At 39.2% G+C, this 21,669-nt stretch overlaps 1 protein-coding gene across 1 annotated transcript in view; it reads right to left on the minus strand.

Annotated features, from left to right (window-relative positions):
• SLC1A7 (solute carrier family 1 member 7) overlaps nucleotides 1-16,043 on the minus strand; it is a 79,462-nt gene extending 63,419 nt beyond the window's left edge. Inside the window, exons 1-2 of the mRNA XM_032768441.2 lie at nucleotides 15,903-16,043; nucleotides 14,520-14,599 (exon numbers count right to left, since the gene is read on the minus strand). Coding sequence (XP_032624332.1) covers nucleotides 14,520-14,599; nucleotides 15,903-16,043 — 221 coding nt within the window. The remainder of the gene's footprint in view (nucleotides 1-14,519; nucleotides 14,600-15,902) is intronic.
• Nucleotides 16,044-21,669: the final 5,626 nt, after the last annotated feature.

A 21,669-nucleotide genomic window follows, 5' to 3' on the forward strand; every position in this document is an offset into this window, starting at 1 on the left:
GCTGTTAGCATCACTTATATAGTGAAACCTATCTAGACAGTAGACAGTCATATGAGTGACTGACAAAAAGTGAGAACTTAACATATGTGGGCTCCTAAAAGGTTGGAGTAGAATTGTCCTCTGTGCATTTGAGAATATCCTGGGACAAGCTCTCAAAACAAAACGATTGTTAGTAAGGGCGCTCTCTTGTACAGCTTTCACCATAATTTAATTTAACTTCTACACCATATTAGCAATGGGGATCATGTAAAATAATATAGTTGAATCAAGTTATTTCGCTCTCTGACCAGTTCATTTTTCCGTTGCGTAATCCTTTCCTTTTGCTTTTCACTCTATATCTCGCTCCTTCAAGACTTACTTCTTTGCAGAGATTTTCTCTCAAGAATGTAGGTAAAGATTGGCACATATCTCCTTTGTAACCTACATATCATAGGGAAGGGCTGAGAATATAGTCCTAATTGGACTGCATTATATTTCTACTAATCATTATTTTGGTATCAGTGATGGGCATGATAGATAAAGTTAACATAGGTCACCTGTTTACACTTTGTAATGGTAGAAACGTGTGTGTCTGGCTAAGGTCACTAGAATATCTGTCCAGGATAGAAATACAACTCTTTGAAGACAACAAAATTTGTCTCTTGTGTATTTATGATTAAATTTAAACCAAGAAGCCAGCAGGAATATGAGTGCTGCATCATTGCATCAGCTAATCCTAGTTTTACATGAATGACAATGAGGTCAGATCTGTGTGCGCTGCTAATGCTGCTAATCTGCTTCTGGGGCCAGGAGATCAGTCTCTATTGTGTTGACAGATTCATGTCATTTGAATCGGAGAAAAACAAAACACAAACCTAACCAAAAAATGCTCATTTCTGTTTGATTCATTTTTGGTCTGTATAAAGTAAATTGTCCTCCCTAGACCTCATTTCATAAAGATTAATCACGCAGCTATTAGACATAAAAAGCTGATGTTAAATTGGGTGCATGGTACAGGGCATCACAATGCAATCATTTTAGTATTTCATTAGCTAATGGGGGCTTGAAAAGCAGCTGCAGAAATACCATCTACGGCTCTCCGAGGACCCTGCTTGGAATAATATTTTTATCAGGTCCTAAAGCCTTTTGCTGAGAAAAAAGCAATACTTTCCCCCACAGAAGCACTATAAACCTGTTTGAAATGTAAGTTTCTTTGCCTCATAAGATGACTATTTGCACAGATTTGCCCATAACATACCCAAACCAAACAGTATCATGAAGCTATTTTTCACTTACACTCCAGCTACAAACATATATCTCAAAGAGATAGGAACAGACATCCCATTGTTAAATCTTTTATTCCCCTCTTCAAAAATTAGCACCACAGTAAAGTTAAATGTCAACATGCAACACTAAACGCTGTCCTTCATGTGCCAGTGAAACATGTATGTTACACAGAGGTTGATGAAATCAACAAGTTTTAGGAAGATCATTCAGGGACTAGCTCTCCTCCCCATTTCATGACTACAGTGACCCAGCCTAGAAAGATCATCCATTCCCAGACTGCCTCACACTTCGAGAAAAATAATCGCTTTTCATGGCACTTGGTACCAGCCTGATTTAAGGTAATAGCTTCCCTGAACATATAATAAAAAAATTGCTTATGGACAGAACTGTCGTAAATGTTCAGTACCCACAATCTGGCCATATTTTCAGAAAAGGTCAGCATCCACTTAGGCACCTAAATAAACTAGCAATGGGACTGCTGGCTTTTGAGAAACCTTGGCCCTGGTTGTGGGTACCAGGCATTTTTGAAAATCTGAGGCTTTTGGAAGTCTGGCCTCATATGCATCTACCATCTCAAAGGATCCCAAAGCTTTTCGTAAACTATGAAACAAACACCACCAAATGCAGACACCTCATGAAGGAATGGAGGTTAAAAGTCATTTAAGTACACAGCATGGTGGGCCCCTTCCGGACAGTGTGAGTGTGGGAAAATTTATCAAGAAACACCTGGGAAAACCACTCTACATCTACAGGTGCAATTTCGCTCCTATAGCAAACTGCAAGGGCACAGGACCTGTAAGTGACACACCTTCAATTGACAGCAAGCAAAATATTGTGGGACAAAATTTACACAAGCTGAGGATTTGGCTTCCAAATATATTTTAAACCAAACCCCCCATTCTCAAATAAAGAAGTTATAAGTGCTATTAAGTTATCAAAGAGAGTATGCAGAAGCAGCAAGTCTTCAAATAAAATATACAGATCTTGGGAAAGAAGACTGAATATGTCACAATGGTGCTGGAGCAACAAAGAGGAGAAAGGGGCAATACCCATGAATGAACAGGATGTGAAAAAGCAAATGCCCAGGCAGGAAAGCCTGGAAAAAATCTAGAACCGGAAAACACCTTGAGCAGTGCCCTAATGAAGTAGTTTCCTAATTAAATACCAGGCTTTGATAGCATGAATGGGGCTAACCCATTGGGGAATCCGAGCAGAAGGATAAAGGATTATCAGAACTGATAACATTATCGGTTGTTCTATATTTAGCCATCTAGAATTTGGATCAGCCACCAAAAAGGCAGACTTATTACTATCCCAGAGGAACACAGAAATAAATATATTAAGTTATAAATGAATATACACTTGTGTCAAGTACAACCTACTTGGGGGAGAGATCATCTTAACAACGTTAACTTAGCACAGAGGCAGCTTCTGAGAGCCTGGATAAAAATGAGAGAAATTATTTGTTGAAAGAATCTGTACGTGCAAAAGAGTAAAAACTGTATGCTCTTTAGTTATCTCAAGTGCATAGCAAACTGTTGATACTAAAATAATAAGAAATTATCATTAACTCCAAGATGAAACAGAATGGGCTGAGTCTCTCTAAAAGACTAAAGGATTCATGCTAGTGCTTTAAAAATAACTGTGTAGACTTTGAAGTTGTGTTTTGGACTTTGAAGCTTAGAAAGGGAAATGTGCTTCAGGGCCCAAATTCGAGCCCAAGCCATAACTTCAGAGTGCTGTCTACAGTTATTTTTAGAGCACTACTGTGAGATCCATTAGCCCAAATCTGTTGGCCCAGGCTGGGAAGCTCGCTGCCACAGGCAGTGTAAACATACCTGGAAAGGCTAAGTGACTTGCCCAAGGTCACACAGGAAGTACGAAGCAGAGCAGGAAAGTGAGCCCTACTCTCCCAAATGCTAACCTAGTGCCCTAACTGTTGGACCATCCTTCCTTCTTTCTCTTTGAACTCAATGGGACTGCATATACATGTATAAACATTTGGAGAACTGGAGTCTGTATTTGTGACTGCATTAAAAAGTTTGTCCAATCAAGCAGGAAGAGAGCTGGACTGAAAAGGCCCAATTCTTCTGTTACTTATACTGGTGTGAATTTGGATTAAATCAATTGAATTGAATAGGACAGAAACTCAGCTAATATCAATCGGCATTGCTCTATTTTTCAGTCAATGGAACTATGGTGATTTGTATCAGTTGAGGTTCTGGCCAAATAAAGTTACTTTAGAGTAAAATGGGTAAAATGAGAGGAAAATTTGGCTCACAGTGTACAATGTATAGTAATATCACTGGAACATACTAATAGAATTATTTCCATTATCATGTTTATTTGTCTTCAAACAGCAAGTTATTCAAAGGTAAATGCAAAAAGCAATGTGATAAGTTCCATGACCATAGGAAAACTAACCAAAGACTAAACTAGGCTGAGACATAAGAAGATGGATCAGAGTAATTAAATCACCGTTAAATCATGCAATGATGGGCAAACATTTTTAAAACATCTAGTTTACACTGTCTCATGCCTTCTCTCAACCACAGAATTTAAGAGAATAGTGATCTTTTGGTATATATCATTAGTGTCTGTTGTTCAACACGCAGTGTTGCTACATGAATTGCACCTGGTCTCAGTGCACAAGTTTGACTATCATCACTTCTGCAGTATATACAGCATATGTTTGCCCAGAAGTTTTACATTAGCACTAACTAATGTGATGAGATGGTCCTGACATGTCAGGCAGTCCTGAATATCTGTTCCCCTCATTTATAAGGGCAGCATTTAAGGTATCTACGAGACACAGAGGTGTCTGCTGTAAATCTGGCTTAATTAAACATGTCAATTATTAATGAGAAAGTCTGAAAATGATTCCTATATCATTCCAAACTATCCATTCATCCAGGGAGCATTAGCTGTGTGGGAGGGAAACAAGTCAAAAGAATTAAAAAATATTAGGGATGTGAAGCGATAAAAAAAAATTAATCACACTGTTAAACATTAATAGAATACCGTTTATTTAAATATTTTGGATGTTTTCTATGTTGTCAAATATATTAATTTCAATTACAATACAGAATACAAAGTGTACAGTGCTCACTTTATATTTATTTTTTATTACAAGTATTTGCACTGTAAAAAAACAAGAAATTTTCCAATTCACCTAATACAAGTACTGTAGTGCAATCACTTTATCATGAAAATTGACCTTACAAATGTAGAATTATGTACAAAAAAAATTGCATTAAAAATAAAATAATGTAAAATTTTAGAGGTTGAAGTCCACGCAGTCCTACTTCTTGTTTCAGCCAATCGCTCAAACGAACAAGTTTGTTTACATTTGCTAGGAATATTGCCCGCTCCTTGTTTACAATGTCACCTGAAAGTGAGAACAGGTGTGTTTGCATCGTTCTGTTGTAGCCGGCATCACAAGATATATTAAGTACCAGATACACTAAAGATTTATATGTCCCTTCATGCTTCAACCACCATTCCAGGGGACATGGATCCATGCTGATGGCGGGTTCTGCTCGTAACAGTCCAAAGCAGTACAGGACCGACGCATGTTATTTTCATTATCTGAGTCAGATACACACCCAGCAAAGATTGTTTTTCTTTTTTAGTGGTTCAGGTACTGTAGTTTCCGCATCAGAGTGTTGCTCTTTTAAGACTTCCGTTTAGCATATCTGGCACGTAAATTCCTTGCATGTTGGCTACAAAGTGCCAAGCAAATGGCTATTCTCACTTTCTGGTGACATTGTAATAAAAGAGAAGCATGTCATGGTATACGTCCCCACTCTGAATCTTAGAGTCCAAAGAGGGTACCAGCATAGATATCTTCTAAGCTTAATACCACACTTAGATCTTGTAGTGCTGACCAACACCGGACTTGGAGTGCCTGGTACACTCTGGTCCCCCAAAACCTTCCCTGGGGACCCCAAGACCCCAAACTCCTTGGGTCTCACAATAAAGGGAAATAAACCATTCCCCCCTTCCTTTTCCTCCCAGATCCTCCCCTCCCTGGGTACGCTAGGAGATCACTGGATTCAAACCTTTGAATCTTAAAACAGGGAGAATGTCATACTCCCCCTCCTCTCCCCTCACAAAGGCAATACAGATTCAAGCTCGTGAATCTAAAACACAGAGGATTCCACCTTCCCCCCTCCTCCCTCCTTTCTCCACGTTCCCTGGTGAGTACAGACTCAATTCCCTTGAGCCTTAACACGGAGAAAATCAATCAGGTTATTAAAAAGAAAAGCTTTAATAAAAGAAAGAAAAAAGTAAAGTGCTCTCTGTAATCAAGATGGTAAATGTTACAGTGTCTTTCAGCTATAGACACTAGAGAGAATCCTCCCCCACAACATACAAATTAAAATCCTTCCAGCAAAATACAATTTAAAATCCCGCCAGCCAAATACACATTGCAAATAAAGAAAACAATCAAAAAGACTAAACCGCCTTTCTACTTGTACTTACTACTTGAACAGAAATTAGAGAGCCTGTAGGTACGTCTGGTCACTCTCAGAGCCCAGAGAGAACAACAGACAAAAAAAAAACACAAAACAAAGACTTCCTCCACCGAGATTTGAAAGTATCTTGTCTCCTGATGGTTCTCTGGTCAGGTGTTCCAGGTTCACTGCTTGTAACCCTTTACAGGTAAAGAGACATTAACCCTTAACTACTGTTTATGACAGGGAGCATTATCTTCCTGTAAATGTAACAAACTTGTTGTTTCTTAATGACTGGCTGAAAAAGAAGTGGGACTGAGGTGAACTTGTAGTAGGCTCTGAGGTTTTACTGTTTGTTTTTGTTTTTGGATGATGCACTTTATGCAGTAAAAAAAAAGTCTACATTGTAAGTATAGCATTTATTCATGACAGAGATTGCAGTATAGTACCTATATGAGGTGAATAGAAAAATACTATTTCTTTTATAATTTTTACAATGCAAATATTTATAAGCAAAAATATACACTTTGATTTCAGTTACAATACAGAATACAATATATATGAAAAAGTAGAAAAACATCCAAAATATTTTATAAATTTCAGTTGATATTCTATTGTTTAACAGTCCAATTAAAACTGCGATTAATCGCAAATATTTTTTTTAAATTGCAATTCATTTTTTGAGTTAATCGCATGAGTTAACTATGAGCTAGCCCTAAAAATAGGTCTCATATTTAAGTCAATTCAGAGAGATGAGCCTTTTTCTTGTCTTCTGGGTAGGTATGGAGGTAGCACTGGCATAGCATTAAAAGATACCCTAAAAGATCGTATTGAAATGTCTTTTTAATGCATCTGACTGAATGTGAACATTCATATTGTCTAGCTAGCAATTAGAAACGTACATAGCCTTCGAGAACAGAGCCATCTGCTGGGGGAAGCAGTGTAGTACAGAACTAAACAGGTCAAGGGGCTACTTATTTATACTGTAATAGTTTCTTGGTAAATTTAAACACTGAGTCAGATACTCAGCTTGCATAAATTAGCATAGCTGATCTGGGCCCATATTTCTTAAACATATTAGGGGTCTCATAAACATTCATATTTCCCATTCATCTCAGTTACAGCCATGTACGTGCTTGCTTATCTGAATCAGAGACTGGCCCCAAGATTCTTACTGTAATATTTTGCATATAAATAGTAAATAGTACATATATTTTGTACTATTAATAATAATTATTATTATTACTTGGATTGTGATAGCACTCACAGATTTCAATCAGGATCAAGCCCTATTATGCTAGCGGCTCTACAAACACAGAGTAACAGACAGTCCTTGGCCCAAAGAACAGAAGTCAGTGGAAGTTTTGGCTGAATAAGAACTGAGTAAGGGAGACAGATCCTCTATTGCAGAATATCCTCCATGGCCCAAATGCAGTGGGTGGATCCATCTGGTAGAGTGGTGTAAAGGGCCAGAGCACAGTCCAGGTTTGGGGAGTTACTGAATTCCAAGATCTGGCTCAAATTAGTTGTCTGTTACAATCCACTTTTCCTGGTCACTTAATATTCCCATTCCTTTTTCTCTTTAAGAAAATAAAAAGGTTTTAAACTCAGTGCCCTATGTGTATATGTATGGACACAGTGTACAACACAGTAGACAACTACAGCAACATTCACCAGTGTCTAACATCTGGTCTTGTGGCAATTCACTACTGAGTATTTCAAGAACAAACTGCAAATTCTTTCAGACCTATTTGTTTTCCATTCCATGTATTACCTTCTTATGCCTGGCAATTGCTTCTCAGAAAGTTTGACATGTCCTTCCAATGTCTCAAAATAATGGTCTTTGTGACTAACAAGCATCTGATGAAGTGGGTATTCACCCACAAAAGCTTATGCTCCAATACTTCTGTTAGTCTATAAGGTGCCATAGGACTCTTTGTCGCTTTTTACAGATCCAGACTAACACAGCCACCCCTCATACTAAGCTTCAACTGTTAACCTATTGGATATTTCTGGAGGGATTTTTTTTCTTAGTTTTGAGCCATCTGCTGAATCATATAAAGCCCAATCATGCTCCGTGACAATTTCAGTGACAGCCAGATTAGGCCCATAGTCTAACAGACATAGAAGGATCTCCTTTATGAGTACTACTATAAATTATTTATAAGATTTTTAGCCCCAAATTTTCTTGATTTCAGGCCATTCCAGAAAATGCCTTTGCAATTATTTGTCCCTTCATACATTACTGTCTTGCAATCTCAATTTACTTAGACTTTTGAGATCTAATATAGTTTGTGAAATATTGTATCTTAATCTTAACTGAATTATTTTAATGATCAAGAAACATTTTCCCAATATCTTCAGGTGCAAGTCTCTTTCTTAACATTCATGATATTGTATAGTACTGTTTTCCCTTGTAAATGTTATCATTGATTGAATACAGTGATCTTATTACAGCTTTAGCAAGAGTGAATGAGACATTGCTACATTAATGGGAGATTAATAAAAACAAAGGAAGCACATAGTTTAGCTCATTTTCTGTGCATTGGGATTTGCTTGCTTGTTTTTGAATTCTGCATATTTCTATTAATTCTCCCTTCTCCAGGCTCCACCTCTTTCTTTAAAAAGTTACTTTGTGTGTGTGCAAAAGTTCAGTGCTCATGAGAGGTGCTGGTTTAAAAGTACACCTGAAGACAGTGATTTTCTCTTTAACCTCAGAACAGGTATTGCATGGGCATTATTAGTTCAAGCTTCTCCACACTGCCCTGCCAATGTGCCTCAATCCAGACCTGTGGGATCATATCTAGAGGTGCAAGGGTAGTTTGGTCTCCATGTTTATTCAGGAGAGCCATTTGATGATATTCTCAACAAAGGGTGCCAATAGAAGTGGTATCCTTTGTTATGTGTGTACCTATCCACTGCATTGAGATCACCATCTCTTATTATGTTAGCTACTGAACAGGCATTGGATAATAAAAACTTTTGGTCACTTTTGACATAGGCTGGATTTGAATTAGTGACCCAGAGGCAAAAGGCTCTGTAGCCCAATTACCGGTCCCTCTAAGCAATCCACTCCCCCACCCAACCCCACTTGGATAAACTGTGGACTTTAACATATAATTCAAACAATATTGCTTCTATAGTGCAGGCTGAAGATGCTCCATATCCACAAAGAAATAGATTAATTTTAAATGTATACGTAAATTGTTTAAAAAAAGAGAGCATATGCTTTAACTTGCCGATTTTCTTAAATATATGCATGAGAAATATTGTTATAAAAATGTACAGTTTTACAGGAATTTAATTATATTTCTGTAATTACTTATATTTGTAAAAACAAGTGAAGGTGGGGTGTTAGTATAGTAGCTCCTACATGTCCCACTCTACTGCTGTCAGTGTAGGGAACATGGCAGAGGTTTTCTTTCCTATATCCTACTAATCTTTGGCTGTTATATCAGCCGTTTGGGGCCACTGGCAGATAGAATGACTTAGAGCAGATGAAAGGCTCTTTCTACATTATGCCAGGGAGCTGCACTCGCACACAGGCCCAGAACTGCAGGAGTGCAAAAGTCAGCTTTGTACCCCTCTCCTGAGCTGTGCTGTGCATTTTGCAATCATAACTAAGGATCTGGGCCATTATGTCTACTGTTATTATTAAAGCATTTGTACAGCAGGAGAGCTATGCCAAACAAATTACAGGTTACCTGTTCAAAAGAGTTTACTGTTTAGGAGCACAATATAGAACAATACAACATGAAATCAGAATGGAACATACTTACTATAAATGTGTGATATAATTATATTTGGTATGGGGGGAAATGCGATAGCATGTATGTACATGAGTAGGCTTGGAAGGATTAGATTTTTATCAATAAATGTTGGTAAATGTCAATATCACCACACACAAGAATATATGAATGGCCGTACTGGGTCAGACAAATGGTCCACCTAGCCCAGTACCCTCTCTTCTGAAATGTGATTAGTGCCAGCTGCTTCAGGGGGAGTGAACAGAACAGGGCAATTTATCAAGTGATCTCCCCCTATCATCCATTCCCAGCTTCTATCAGTCAGAGGTTTAAGGACACCCAGAGCATGGGGTTGCATCTCTGACCATCTTGGCTAATAGCCATTGACGGACCTATCATCCATGAACTGATCTAATTCTTTTTTTAACCCAGTTATACTTTTGCCTCCATAATATCCCCCGACAACCACAAGGGTGTGCACTGTGTGAAGGACTTCCTTATGTTTGTTTTAAATCTGATGCCTAGTAATTTCATTGGGTGATCCCTGATTCCTGTGTTATGTGAAGGGTAACACTTTATTCACTTTCTCTACATCATTCACGATATTGTAGACCACTGTCATATCTCTCCTCAGTCCTCTCTTTTCCAAACTGAACAGTCCTAGACTTTTCTATCTCCCGTTATATACAAGCAGTTCCATACCCCAGTCATTTTTGTTGCCCTCTGTACTTCTTTCCAGTTCTAATATATCTTTTTTGAGATGGAGTGATCAGAACTGAATGCAGTATACAAGGTGTGGGTGTACCATGGATTTATACAGTGGCGATATGATGTTGTCTGTCTTACTATCTATCCCTTTCCCAATGGTTCCTGACATTCTGTTATTTTTTTTACTGCTACTGCACATTTAATAGGTGTTTTCAGAGAACTATCCATGATGACTCCAATATCTCTTTCTTGAATGGTAAGAGCTAATTTAGACCCCATCATTTTGTATGAATAGTTGGGATTATGTTTTCCAATGTGCATTACTTTGTATTTATCAGACCTAGTACAGATTCTGCTATTTACCTCTCTCCACTGTGAAAACTGGATGTTTATTCCTACCCTTTGTTTCCTGTCTTTTAACCAGTTACTGATCCATAAGAGGACCTTTCCTCTTATCCCATGTCCCTTTACTTTGTTTAAGAGACTTTGGTGGGGATCTTGCCAATGGCTTTCTGAAAGTCTAAGTACACTACTTTTACTGGATCACCCTTGTCCACAAGTTTCTTGACCCCCTCAAAGAATTCTAATGTACTGGTGAGGCATGATTTCCCTTTACAAAAGCCATGTTGACTCTACCCTCAACATATTGTGTTCATCTATGTGTCTGATAATTCTGTTTTTTACTATGGTTTCAGCCAGTTTGCCTGGTACTGAAGTGAAGCTTATTGACCTGTAATTGCCAGGATCACCTCTGGAGCCTTTTTAAAAAATTGGCCTCACATTAGTTATCTGCCAGTCCTATGGTACAGAGGCTAAGTCATAGGTTACATACCACAGTTAGTAGCTCTGTGATTTCATATTTAAATTTCTTCAGAACACTTGAGCGAATACTATCTGGTTCTGGGGACTTATTTCTATTTATCAATTTGTTCCAAATCATCCTCTATTGACATGTCACTTTAGGACAGTTCCTTATATCTGTCACCTAAAAAGAATGCCTCAGGTGTGGGAATCTCCCTCACATCCTCTGCAGTGAAGACCAATGCAAAGAATTCATTTAGCTTCTCTGCAATGGGCTTGATGGGTTTTCACACCGTCAATTGGTCCAGTTGGCCCCACTGCATGTTCTGCGCAGCTTTCTGCATTTCATGGCGTATTAAAAGTCTAACAGCAATTTTTGTTGTGTCTTTTACTTATTGCTCCTCTTTTTTTGGCCTCCCTAATATACTTTACAACTTGGACTTGCTGAGACCCCTTTATGCTTCTTCTACTTTTTCCTCAGTAGGATTTAACTTCCAATTTAAAGGATGTCTTTTGTCTCTAACTGCCTCTTTTACTGTGTGTTTGCCATAGATGGCATTTTTTTTTTGTCCTCTCTTTTTTATTTTGGGTATACAGTTTAGTTTGAGCCGTTTGTTCTGTTAAAAAAAGTCATTGTGTTTTAAAAGTAGAATCCATGCAGCTTGTTAGCACGTCTTCTAGATTATGTTTAATGCTATCCTCATTTTTGTGTGTTCTCACTTTTTGAAGTTAAAATGCTACTGTGGTGGGTTTCTTTTCTAGAAATTTGTATGTCTGGCATCCACATCCGCGAGAGGGAGAACATGTATCACCAAGGTTAAATAGTGTGAGTAGTCTGGAGAGTGCCGCTTCCATTATTGGGTTTTTGTTTATTCGATGGACCTAACTTTAATTCATTGAATTAATTTAACAATCACAAGCAGCATCCGCGTAATGATGTTCCTAACTACATAATCTTATCAGAGATGAATTTCTTCACAATTAGAGATTCATGGATATTGTATGATTCTTAAGAATTATTATAACTGTATTTGAACTCATATGGTGTTTCTTCAGCATACAATACACCACTTCTTTCCCTATCCTTTGTGTATCCTCCTTCCCTGACTGATCATGGGGCTCTACAGTGATTTATGGTACATAGAAGATAGGACTGGGAAGGGACACTTGAGAGGGAATTCATATAGTTCAGTTCCCTGCACTCAAAGCAGAGGACTAAGTATTATCTAGAACATCCCCTGTCAGGTCGTTTGTCCAACCGTCTCTTAAAAATCCCTATGACGGGAGATTCCACAACCTCCCTGGGCCAATTATTCCAGTGCTTAACCACTTGCTGGACAAGTGTGAGAGTTGTTTTTCTACTGATCAAATAAAACCTCCTTTGTGCATTTTAAGCCCATTGCTTTTGATCACGTCCTCAGAAGGCAAGATGAGAAAGTTTCTTCCCTGACCTCCTTGGTCACACCTTTTATTGCCTTGAAAACGTTCATTTGTTTCATGTTGCCTTCTCAGTCTTCTTCTTTCCAGCTAACATACGCGCCGATTTTTTTTCATTCTCTTCCCTCATTAGGTCCATGTTTCTAGATCCTGTTAATCATTTTGTGTTGCTCTTTCTCTGTTGAGCTTTCTCCATGATTTTGTCACTCATCTTTTCCTGAAATTTGTTGTGGCACGCCAGACTGGGACACTACTGCCATATTCAGGCTAATCAGCGCTGGAGGTACAGCGCCAGAAGAATTGCTGTCTAGTATGTGCTGTACAACGACTCCTTGCTGACTACCATCCAGACTAGATGTATTGCTTTTTTGTACAACAGGTTGCAATGTTGTCATTCTTAGCTATTGTGGGCTTTTCTAATTTTGTCTATATGCTTGTGTTATTTGTTTACTTTCATCCTTTGTAATTTGACTGAGTTTCCACTTTTCGTAGGACTCTTTTTTGAGTTTTAGATCATTGAAGATCTCCTGGTTAAGCCAGGGTGGTCTCTTGCCATACTTCCTATCTTTCCTACACAGTGGGACAGTTTACACACACAAAACAACAAAAAATATTTCCATTGATAATAATCCAAATTTACAGATGGGCAAAGTAACAAAAAATAATTGAGAACTAATTAAAGTTTGATTTAAGAATATTTATTTTGTATATTTTGACATGATGGTGACAATTTGGGTTTTAACAGTTATAAAACTTTAATTTTTTTGAATCACGTCTACTCTCATTAAATAATTACTGTCTGACTCTCTGTCTGACCCCCCCCACATAACTTCTCACAACTGTGAAAACTTAAATAAATATAGAAAAAGGTGCTTAAAATAAACATGGATATTATCCATTGAAATTATTTTAAAAAGTTGAATTTTGCCAAGTTTGGCAAAGGCGCTATATAAAATTAGTTATGGTATTGTTTCCAGAAGAGATGAATTAAGCTGGAAGTTCATCAGGCATGCTATTTTCCATATAATGCATGTTAGTTTACACTTGCCTTTACTGATTAGTAATTCCTCGGAGGTAAAAGCTATGTGAGCTTACATAATACTGCTCTGCTAACATTGGAAGTATACAGCGCATACAAACTAAGAGACGAATTAACATTAACTTTGTTCTCAGCTGTGAATAAGCTGCTCTAGTCTTCTTTGTGAAAATGAATGTACATTTCAATGGTTTAAAAAAAATGTTTTCAGTTTGGAATTTCACTCCTCCTTATTACGTTTGTCATTTCTCTTAGTACGTCTGACTGACAGGCTCAGAGCAAGGTTTGGCAAATACCGCTGTTGAGATTTCATACCTACTTTACAGTTTTCTCTCAATAAACAAAAGGTCTCCAATAAAGTCATTTTTTATTTGAGTGAGTTTAAAAGTGATCTGGAATAAATGCCACTATGCAGGCAGGACATTAGACACCATACATTTGTATTTCATGAACTCTTGGAAAGAGACAGAGGTAATATTTTGAGCACATAATCTAATCTATATAATGCTTTTTTCAAAGCATTATGAGCCTGATTTTCAGAGCACCCATATCTCCAGTTGAAGTTAATACAAAACACATGCTAGTTTAGTGATCACATCTTAGTGACTTTCATTATTCATCATACTACCGCAAGTCTCTCTCTCAAAATATGGCAAAGAACTGTATATTAATTGTGGTGTTTTGTATGACTTGCAACTTACATTCTTTCAACAGATTAGATTTAGTTTATAGTATGGTGGCTGATTCATGCTAATTTGTTTAGTTTCAATAAAAAATCATTTTTTAAAAATGAAAAATATAAATTAATTTCAAAAGGTAGTTTGTAAACAAACAATATTTCTGTGAGTTATTCTGGCAGAATGTTCCTATTGATCCAGAACTCTCTTCAGCTAAAGCCATGTTTTTCTAACCATGTTCATAAATCCATCACAAATATTAATGCATTACAGCACTGTCTACAATAGTCTTTGCACTTACACGATAACTTAGTTATAATGAAAAGGTGTTTTTTTGCCTCATTTAGGGCACTAGATCTATTATTTTGAGCAAATTGTCGCCCTCACTTACCTTGAGACAACCAGTGGTAGAATCAACATTTTCAGCATCCTCATCAATAACTCCCCAGGGAATTGGAAATAACTAATTTCCTACAAATATATGGAGAGATATGTTTATGGTTTTGATGTGTAAGATTGTCTTTCTTCACAAAGCATCTTACAGCTGCTGGTAAAACTGAATGATCTCATAAAATTGTACAATCAGTTTATATTACTTGCAACTACTGCATATCATTTCAAGTGGTACAGATGGAAGAAGTTGGGGATTTTTTTTTTAAATGACTAAGGCTATGTAATGTGTTCTGATTCAGGAGAAAATAAAATAAGCTTTGCTTCACTCAGGGACACTTTGAAATAATGTGGATTTAAAAAACAAAAAACAATTCTGCCTTAACAGTACAATGAAATAGGTGCTAGTGATAATTCATTTGCCACAAACACATGTCCTAATGATCAGTAAAATCTCCATCCCCTTCGATTGTTTCTCCATATTAATCAAATTGCATTGTGCATCTGCGTGCCAAAGCAGTCAAAAATTAAATAAACAGACTCTTTATGGGCCACTATTAATAGTTTTCGCTGCATAATCTCTTTATTCTGCATTTTGCACATTGCACTCTATGTGCATGAAGCTACTGTTTGGACGTAGAATATTTTCAACTCAGGGCCAGCAGCAGAAGATGACAAAACTGGTTTAATGATCACATATTTTTGAAGTACCATAACTTGTTTAAAATATTAAAATTTATATTCTTGGGGAAAAACATGTTCAGCAATGCATTTGTCACTGCCTGTCTGGTCTGTCAGGCTATTCTGAATAGGAAAAATTGAGCACCTACAGAGAGATTAGTAGAGGTATATTTGAAGAGAAATCCATGGTGAATGTAATAACTTGTGCTTTTATTAATGGGACATCCCAGTTCAGTTCTTATAAAATATACCCTGTGTGAAATAAATATCTGTAACTCTGGATATGTTAATCATAAAAAGTTCTCTAGTGTTTTAATTGGAAGTACATGTTCTAATACAAATTCAAATAGAATGTACTCTGACACCAGTTAACATGCTATACTGTTACCATTTCCATACAGTACAATGCAGCACTTCATTCAGTTTCAGAAGTCAGTATTTTTATTCATACATACAACATTAAAATGTGCTTCTTAAGGTAGACTTGCAGTGTCTTAATGACAGTTTATCAACATATATTGGACATAAAATCTACGGAAGGACCCAAAGAAAACAAGGTAGGCTCTTATCAAAATACTAACACATTAACAAATTAATTTTTATCTTAAAATACCCATCCTTGAAGTTCCATAGGTTGTTTTATCTCCTATTTCGTTACATAACTGACATTTTCTGCCCAATGTCACACTCATTTGTTACTGACCTGCTGAGAGAGTCGCCTGGTCCTGAGGAAGAATCCAAGAAGACATCCCACTATGACAGACAGTACTGACAGAATGAGCAAACCATTTCTTTTACAAACATCCTTGACCCGAGCCAGCATTGCATCAAAAGCCACTGCCATGCTGTCCTCAGTGCTCTTTGGAGAAGAACCAACTTCCCATGGAGAAAGACCTCACTAGCTTCCCTTGTTAGAATAGACAGCTCTAGCTCTGTATAGATCAGATCAAAGCACTTCCAGGACTGCTTAGCTGACCTGCAAGGTCATTCCTCTGCCAATAGCCACGAAGCATGCAGCTGGCATTATTGTTCCAGATTAATACCAACAATCCTATTATTGACCTCATCATTAAGAACCTGGAAGAAGATTAAGGAGCTCTGGAAAATTAGAACAGAGTGTAGTAGTATTTCTAAAACGAGAGTGAGTCAAAACAGAGTGACACGTGAATGAAAAATAATATTTTCATGCATTCCTCAACTCTTGAAGTATGGTCTCCTAACATCCAGGCCTAGAAAGGAAGTAGTGAAAGTTATGCATTTAAATGGACAGAATTATGTTTTTCATACAGTACAGAATCCTAAAGGGCAGGGCAGGGCAGGGCAGGGCAGGTAACACTTTGAACTGGACTATCATACCAGGGCAGGGCAGGTGACTGAACTTCATTAACTAAAGCAGGTCTGTTTTTTACTTTTAATAAATGTGGTTAGCAAAAGGGTACAAGTACAACAATAAACTGCATTAAAAAACTGAATGTTACTGGAGAAAAACATAAAAGGAGACTCTACAGTACTTTGTATTTTTTATCTTGGGCATGAAATGATTTTATTTTTCCCCCATCCACTATATTGATTAGAGCAGGGGCCAACTTACTTTCAGAGGATTATCAGCCTAACCCACATGGATTTTTCCTTTCCTTTGGTATGTCTAATCATTCCATTCATTAAATTCAAACATAGTTTTTTATGGTGTATAATGAATGTCTTGTAAAACTATACTGTCACAACCATCCATTAAACTATAGCATACCCTGTGTTAGGACAGTGTTTGGATCATAACCCTAGCATTCTGAAGTGTTTCTATAAACAATCTATAACATCATACAGTATATTTGGGGGATTTTAAGATTATATTTAGCACTGTATTATATTATAGATGAGCACACTATACATGAGCACTGTAGAAAACCCATGACAAAATTAATAATGATGTATTCAGTAGAGCGTTTGTATGGTAAATATGGCATGGGACCACACGCTGAATGATGAGACCAAAAAGAAATACTGAATATAAATAAACTATAAATACAGTAATGAGAAGTGAGCAGCCTCCCTCCATCTTGTGCACTGAATGAGGCAAGATCCCAGGGGTAAAAAGTGTGTGATTATGTAATTAAAGACTGTATCACAAAGCATATGCACAAGAAGGCCAAATTAAGGTTGCACAGGCAACCTTAATTTTGGAGTAACCTAATTTTTGGGTGCTTGATTTTGCAGTTTTAATATTCTTTTAACATAGATTTTTAAAAAATTAATTTCTTATGTTTTTTAAAAAAGTAAACAGAAAAAAACAGAAATTCTACTGTGTGGAACCATATTGATCCTCACATGGGTCACTGCAGAGCTGGAACTTAGCTCCACAGCATACACTTTTGTCACTTGAGCTAACAGTACAATCAATAGCAGTAGCAGGTTGTTATCTGTGATGTGGGCCAGCAACCAGAGGGGGATGTGACACACACTTTAGCAGTGGGTTTTCAGTTATTTACCAGACAGAAGAGTAATGCTAAGACTCAAGAATCATGGATTCATTTCAGGTTCTGAAAGAAAGTGTATCTAGTGGTTACAGACCCTTCTTTTCCTGTCCACCCACCCCTAGTATGTGTCATAACAGCCTTTCTCTGCCTCATCTCTGACCTAACAGCCTGTCTCTGTCCTTGCCACTGCCTCTATCCCCCACAGGCTTGTCTCTGCTCACTCTGCCCCATCCTTATTCCACCTCTGTCCTCCTTCCCACAGCCTGTCTCTGCTCCCATTGCCCTATGGCATTCCAATTAGGCAGCTTCCTCCTTCTCCATGCAGCCCCTAGGCACCAGCAGCATGATCACTGACAGCACAGAAAAGACCGTTTCCCTACTCTCAGGTCCTGCACCTGATGTTACAGTGACTCTGCAGTGCTTGGAGGAGCAAATGCAGAGAAAGTTGTGTGCCGACCAGGTTTGGAGCATGGCCAGTACAGACAACCATCTGAGAATTTAGCTGCCAAACTAACTAGTTTCTCCTGAGTATGTGAAAAATTCCATTTTTTTCCCCAGAGCCTTACAACTTGGCCAAATTTAGATGGATTTTTATAGGGACAGAAAAAAGGCTAATCCTCAACATAAGGGTGAATCCCTCTCCCAAATTTCAAGTCTCTGTTCCAACACCTGGAGGCACTAGAGCTCAATGAAACAGTTGTAATAATTTTTTAACATGGGCTAAAAACCCAAAATATTTTCCCCAACATCATTTTGGGAAATAGCTAAATCATTTTTGCTGAAACATTAAAAAAATATTCAGCTTCAAGACACACACCCAGCATAGAAAATTTCAGAGCACATGATTAAAGTTTGGCGGAGTTATAAACAACTAAAACCAAGGTCTTATAATGTTGGGCAGCCTTAAATAGGCATCACTACCTGCACCACCTGTCATAAAGAAAGCTACAGGGCCTGATTTTCAGAGGTGTAGATAGCACCCACACCTTCATTGTCTTCAGCTGGATATGTGGGTGCTTAAGTCTTCTGAATATCAGGTCCACATAGGCCATCGTCAAATGGTCTATGTGGAATCCAGGCTTCTCCCACTCATACTCCTGCCTGCCCACTCACCATCCACATGTGGGCAGGGGATTAGTTGTCACATGGCAGCTGTTCTCTCATCTATGCTGTAACTTATGAGCCTGATGGCCTGTGCAGGGGAACAAGAAGGCCCTTTACACCCCGTAAATCACCTGAAAAGGCACCTACCACATATCACAATTTGGTTCCATTATATATAGTTTGTTTGTTTTCCCTCTTTGTTTCATCCTCTAGGGTGAAATGCACCCCAATGCAAAATTCTAGTACTATATAAGACTTACAAAATAGGGCTAATTTGGGATATAAGTAGTGCATGGGCCTACTGCAGGTCTTCTATAGCCAGGTGTGGCTCCAGGCACCAGCTCTTCAAGTGCGGCAGGCAGAGTGCCTTCGGTGGCTTGCCTGCGGAGGGTCTGCTGGTCCCACGGCTTCGGTGGACCTCCCGCACATGTGCGGGAGGTCTGCCGAAGCCGTGGGACCAGCGGACCCTCCGTGCTTGGGGTGGCAAAATGTCTAGAGTCGCCCCTGTCTACAGTAGAGTTTCTCAAACTGGGGCTGCTGCTTGTGCAAGGAAAGCCCCTGGTGGGCCGGGCCAGTTTATTTACCTGCCCTGTCCGCAGGTCTGGCCGATCGCAGTCAGCCACTCCAGGCCCAGGACGGGCTTTACTGTTTTTGCTGACCCAAGCAGTGCACCGAATTGCCGCCGCGAACAGCGGGGGAAGTCCATGTGCCGTTAGGGCTGCACACATGTTTCTGCGGCAGTGGCAATTTGGCGGCAGCTTCTATCTGCAGCTGGAAGACAGAAGCTGCACTGCTGCGGACAGCTGAACTTAGAAGCTGCTGCCGAATTGCCGTCACCGTGGAAACGCGCATGCCACCTTAACGGCACAAGGACTGCTCCCGCCATCCGCGGCGGCAATTTGGCGCACTACTTGGGGGCAAAAACACACGGACTGCTGCCCCTTGCAGACTGCCGCCCCAAGTACCTGCTTGGAATGCTGGTGCCTGGAGCTGGCCCTGTCCAGGCCAATGGGAGCTGCTGGAAGCGACAGTCAGTGTAGCCAGTGCTGAGGGACGTACTGGCCGCTGCTTCCAGCAGCTCCCATTGGCCTGAAGTGGCAAACTGTGGCCAGTGGTGTTGGTGTCACTAAGCATAACCCTAAGTAACGTGGAAAAGTGGAAGGCAATAAGGATATAAAGTCTCCCTGTTTAGGCCTCAGATGAGCAAAAGTCCTTCCATGTTTGAACTCTAATCGACCTAAAAGGCTGGTTGATGGGAAAAGCCAGGAGTAAACAGCCGTTGTCAGTTGCAACAGTTCTAATTGGTCTAAAGCAGAAATAATGAGGCCTGTGCACCTTTAGCAGAAGGACAAGATAACTTGCAGAAGGAAAACTTACTAATGAGCTGCTGCAGCCAAGATTACTTAATGTACCTGCGCTTACGTAACTCCTACAGGGGGAGAAGGAGGACAGGGAGGGGGAAGACAAAGAGTGTGTGAGAAAAGAATGCTGCAGCGGACAGAAGAGGGAGGGAACGGGGCTTGCTAGTCAGTGAGAAAAGTTCTCATGGATATAAAGGAACAGACTGCTTGTTTTAGGTGTGCTGGATTTGGAGGCATCAGTCTCCTGGCACTGCTTTGAGATCTCAAAGAAACTTTGCTTGCTCTCCCCCTGGGATGTTTATTGGCGCTAAAGCACTCCGGGCACGAATCACTGTTGTTTGCCTTGGGCACCTCTGGTGTCTGCAACAGTGGGAGCTGTGATTGGCTGGACATGCAGACGGGGCAGGTAAACAAACCGGCCTGGCCTGCCAGGGGCTTTGCCTACACAAGCAGCGGCCCCAGTTTGAGAAACACTGCTCTATAGAGAGGGGAATTTCATTCCTAGTGAGTAACAGTAATAAAACATATTAAGGACAACTGTATTTTAACTATGTGCAGCTACCACCATGGTTCTCTACCCCCTCACCCCCTGGGGAAAGTTGTTGCAGCAACATGAACTTTCATAAAGGTGTAATTTTAGCATCAAAGATGTTAAGAGATGGAAAAGGCCCATTACTAGCAGATCATCTTGCTCACATCCTTACCTATCGAGGATTACTCTTAATACAGTACCCTGTTGTGTCCAGTTACAATATTTCCTGTCAAACATATTTTCAGTTTGTCATACTTTTCTGCTTAGGTATGCTCCAAATTAACACATAGGATTGCAAATAAGTCTTTGCTCTAGTCTCAATTCTGCTACTGACTCGTATGACTTTGGGCAAGTGACTTAATTTTGTCGTGCCTTGGTTTCCCCCAACTATAAAATGACAGGATGATACTTCCCTACCTCGCAGGGGCAGAGGGAAAATTAGTTTATTAATGTTTGTACAGCACTCTAACATCCTCAAATGGAAAGCCCCAGATAGTGCAAGGTATTATTGTTGTTGTTACAAAGTAGTCTGTAGCTAACTTCATGTATCCCTTCCTCTTACAGCTTCAAAACTAAGCTCAAAGCTACTGAACACATTAGCCCACCCCGTTAAATAACCTGAGTACCAGTTGAAGCTGTGATCATAGGGTGGCTTTGCTTTCAGAGACAGAACAGTGCACAAGCACTGTCACCGTTTTAAAAGTTTATTAGAAAATATTTAAATAAAGATGACAGAACTAGCATCAGACTGACTGTTAACTCGCACCTTAGTTTTACTTTAATTGCCACACATCAGCTACCTCAAACTTAGGGTGAGCAGACAGCAAATGTGAAAAATCAGGACAGCAGGTGTGTGGGGGGGGCAAGAGTAATATGATATAAAAAGACCCAAAAATCAGGACTGTCCCTATAAAATCAGGACATCTGGTCACCCTACCCACACTTCACTGATGAACCCATCTTTGCATGAGGTGGCCACAAGCCACAGAGCTCCGCAGG

Source organism: Chelonoidis abingdonii, chromosome 7, assembly GCF_003597395.2.
Source record: "Chelonoidis abingdonii isolate Lonesome George chromosome 7, CheloAbing_2.0, whole genome shotgun sequence".
Taxonomy (NCBI): Eukaryota; Metazoa; Chordata; order Testudines; family Testudinidae; genus Chelonoidis; species Chelonoidis abingdonii.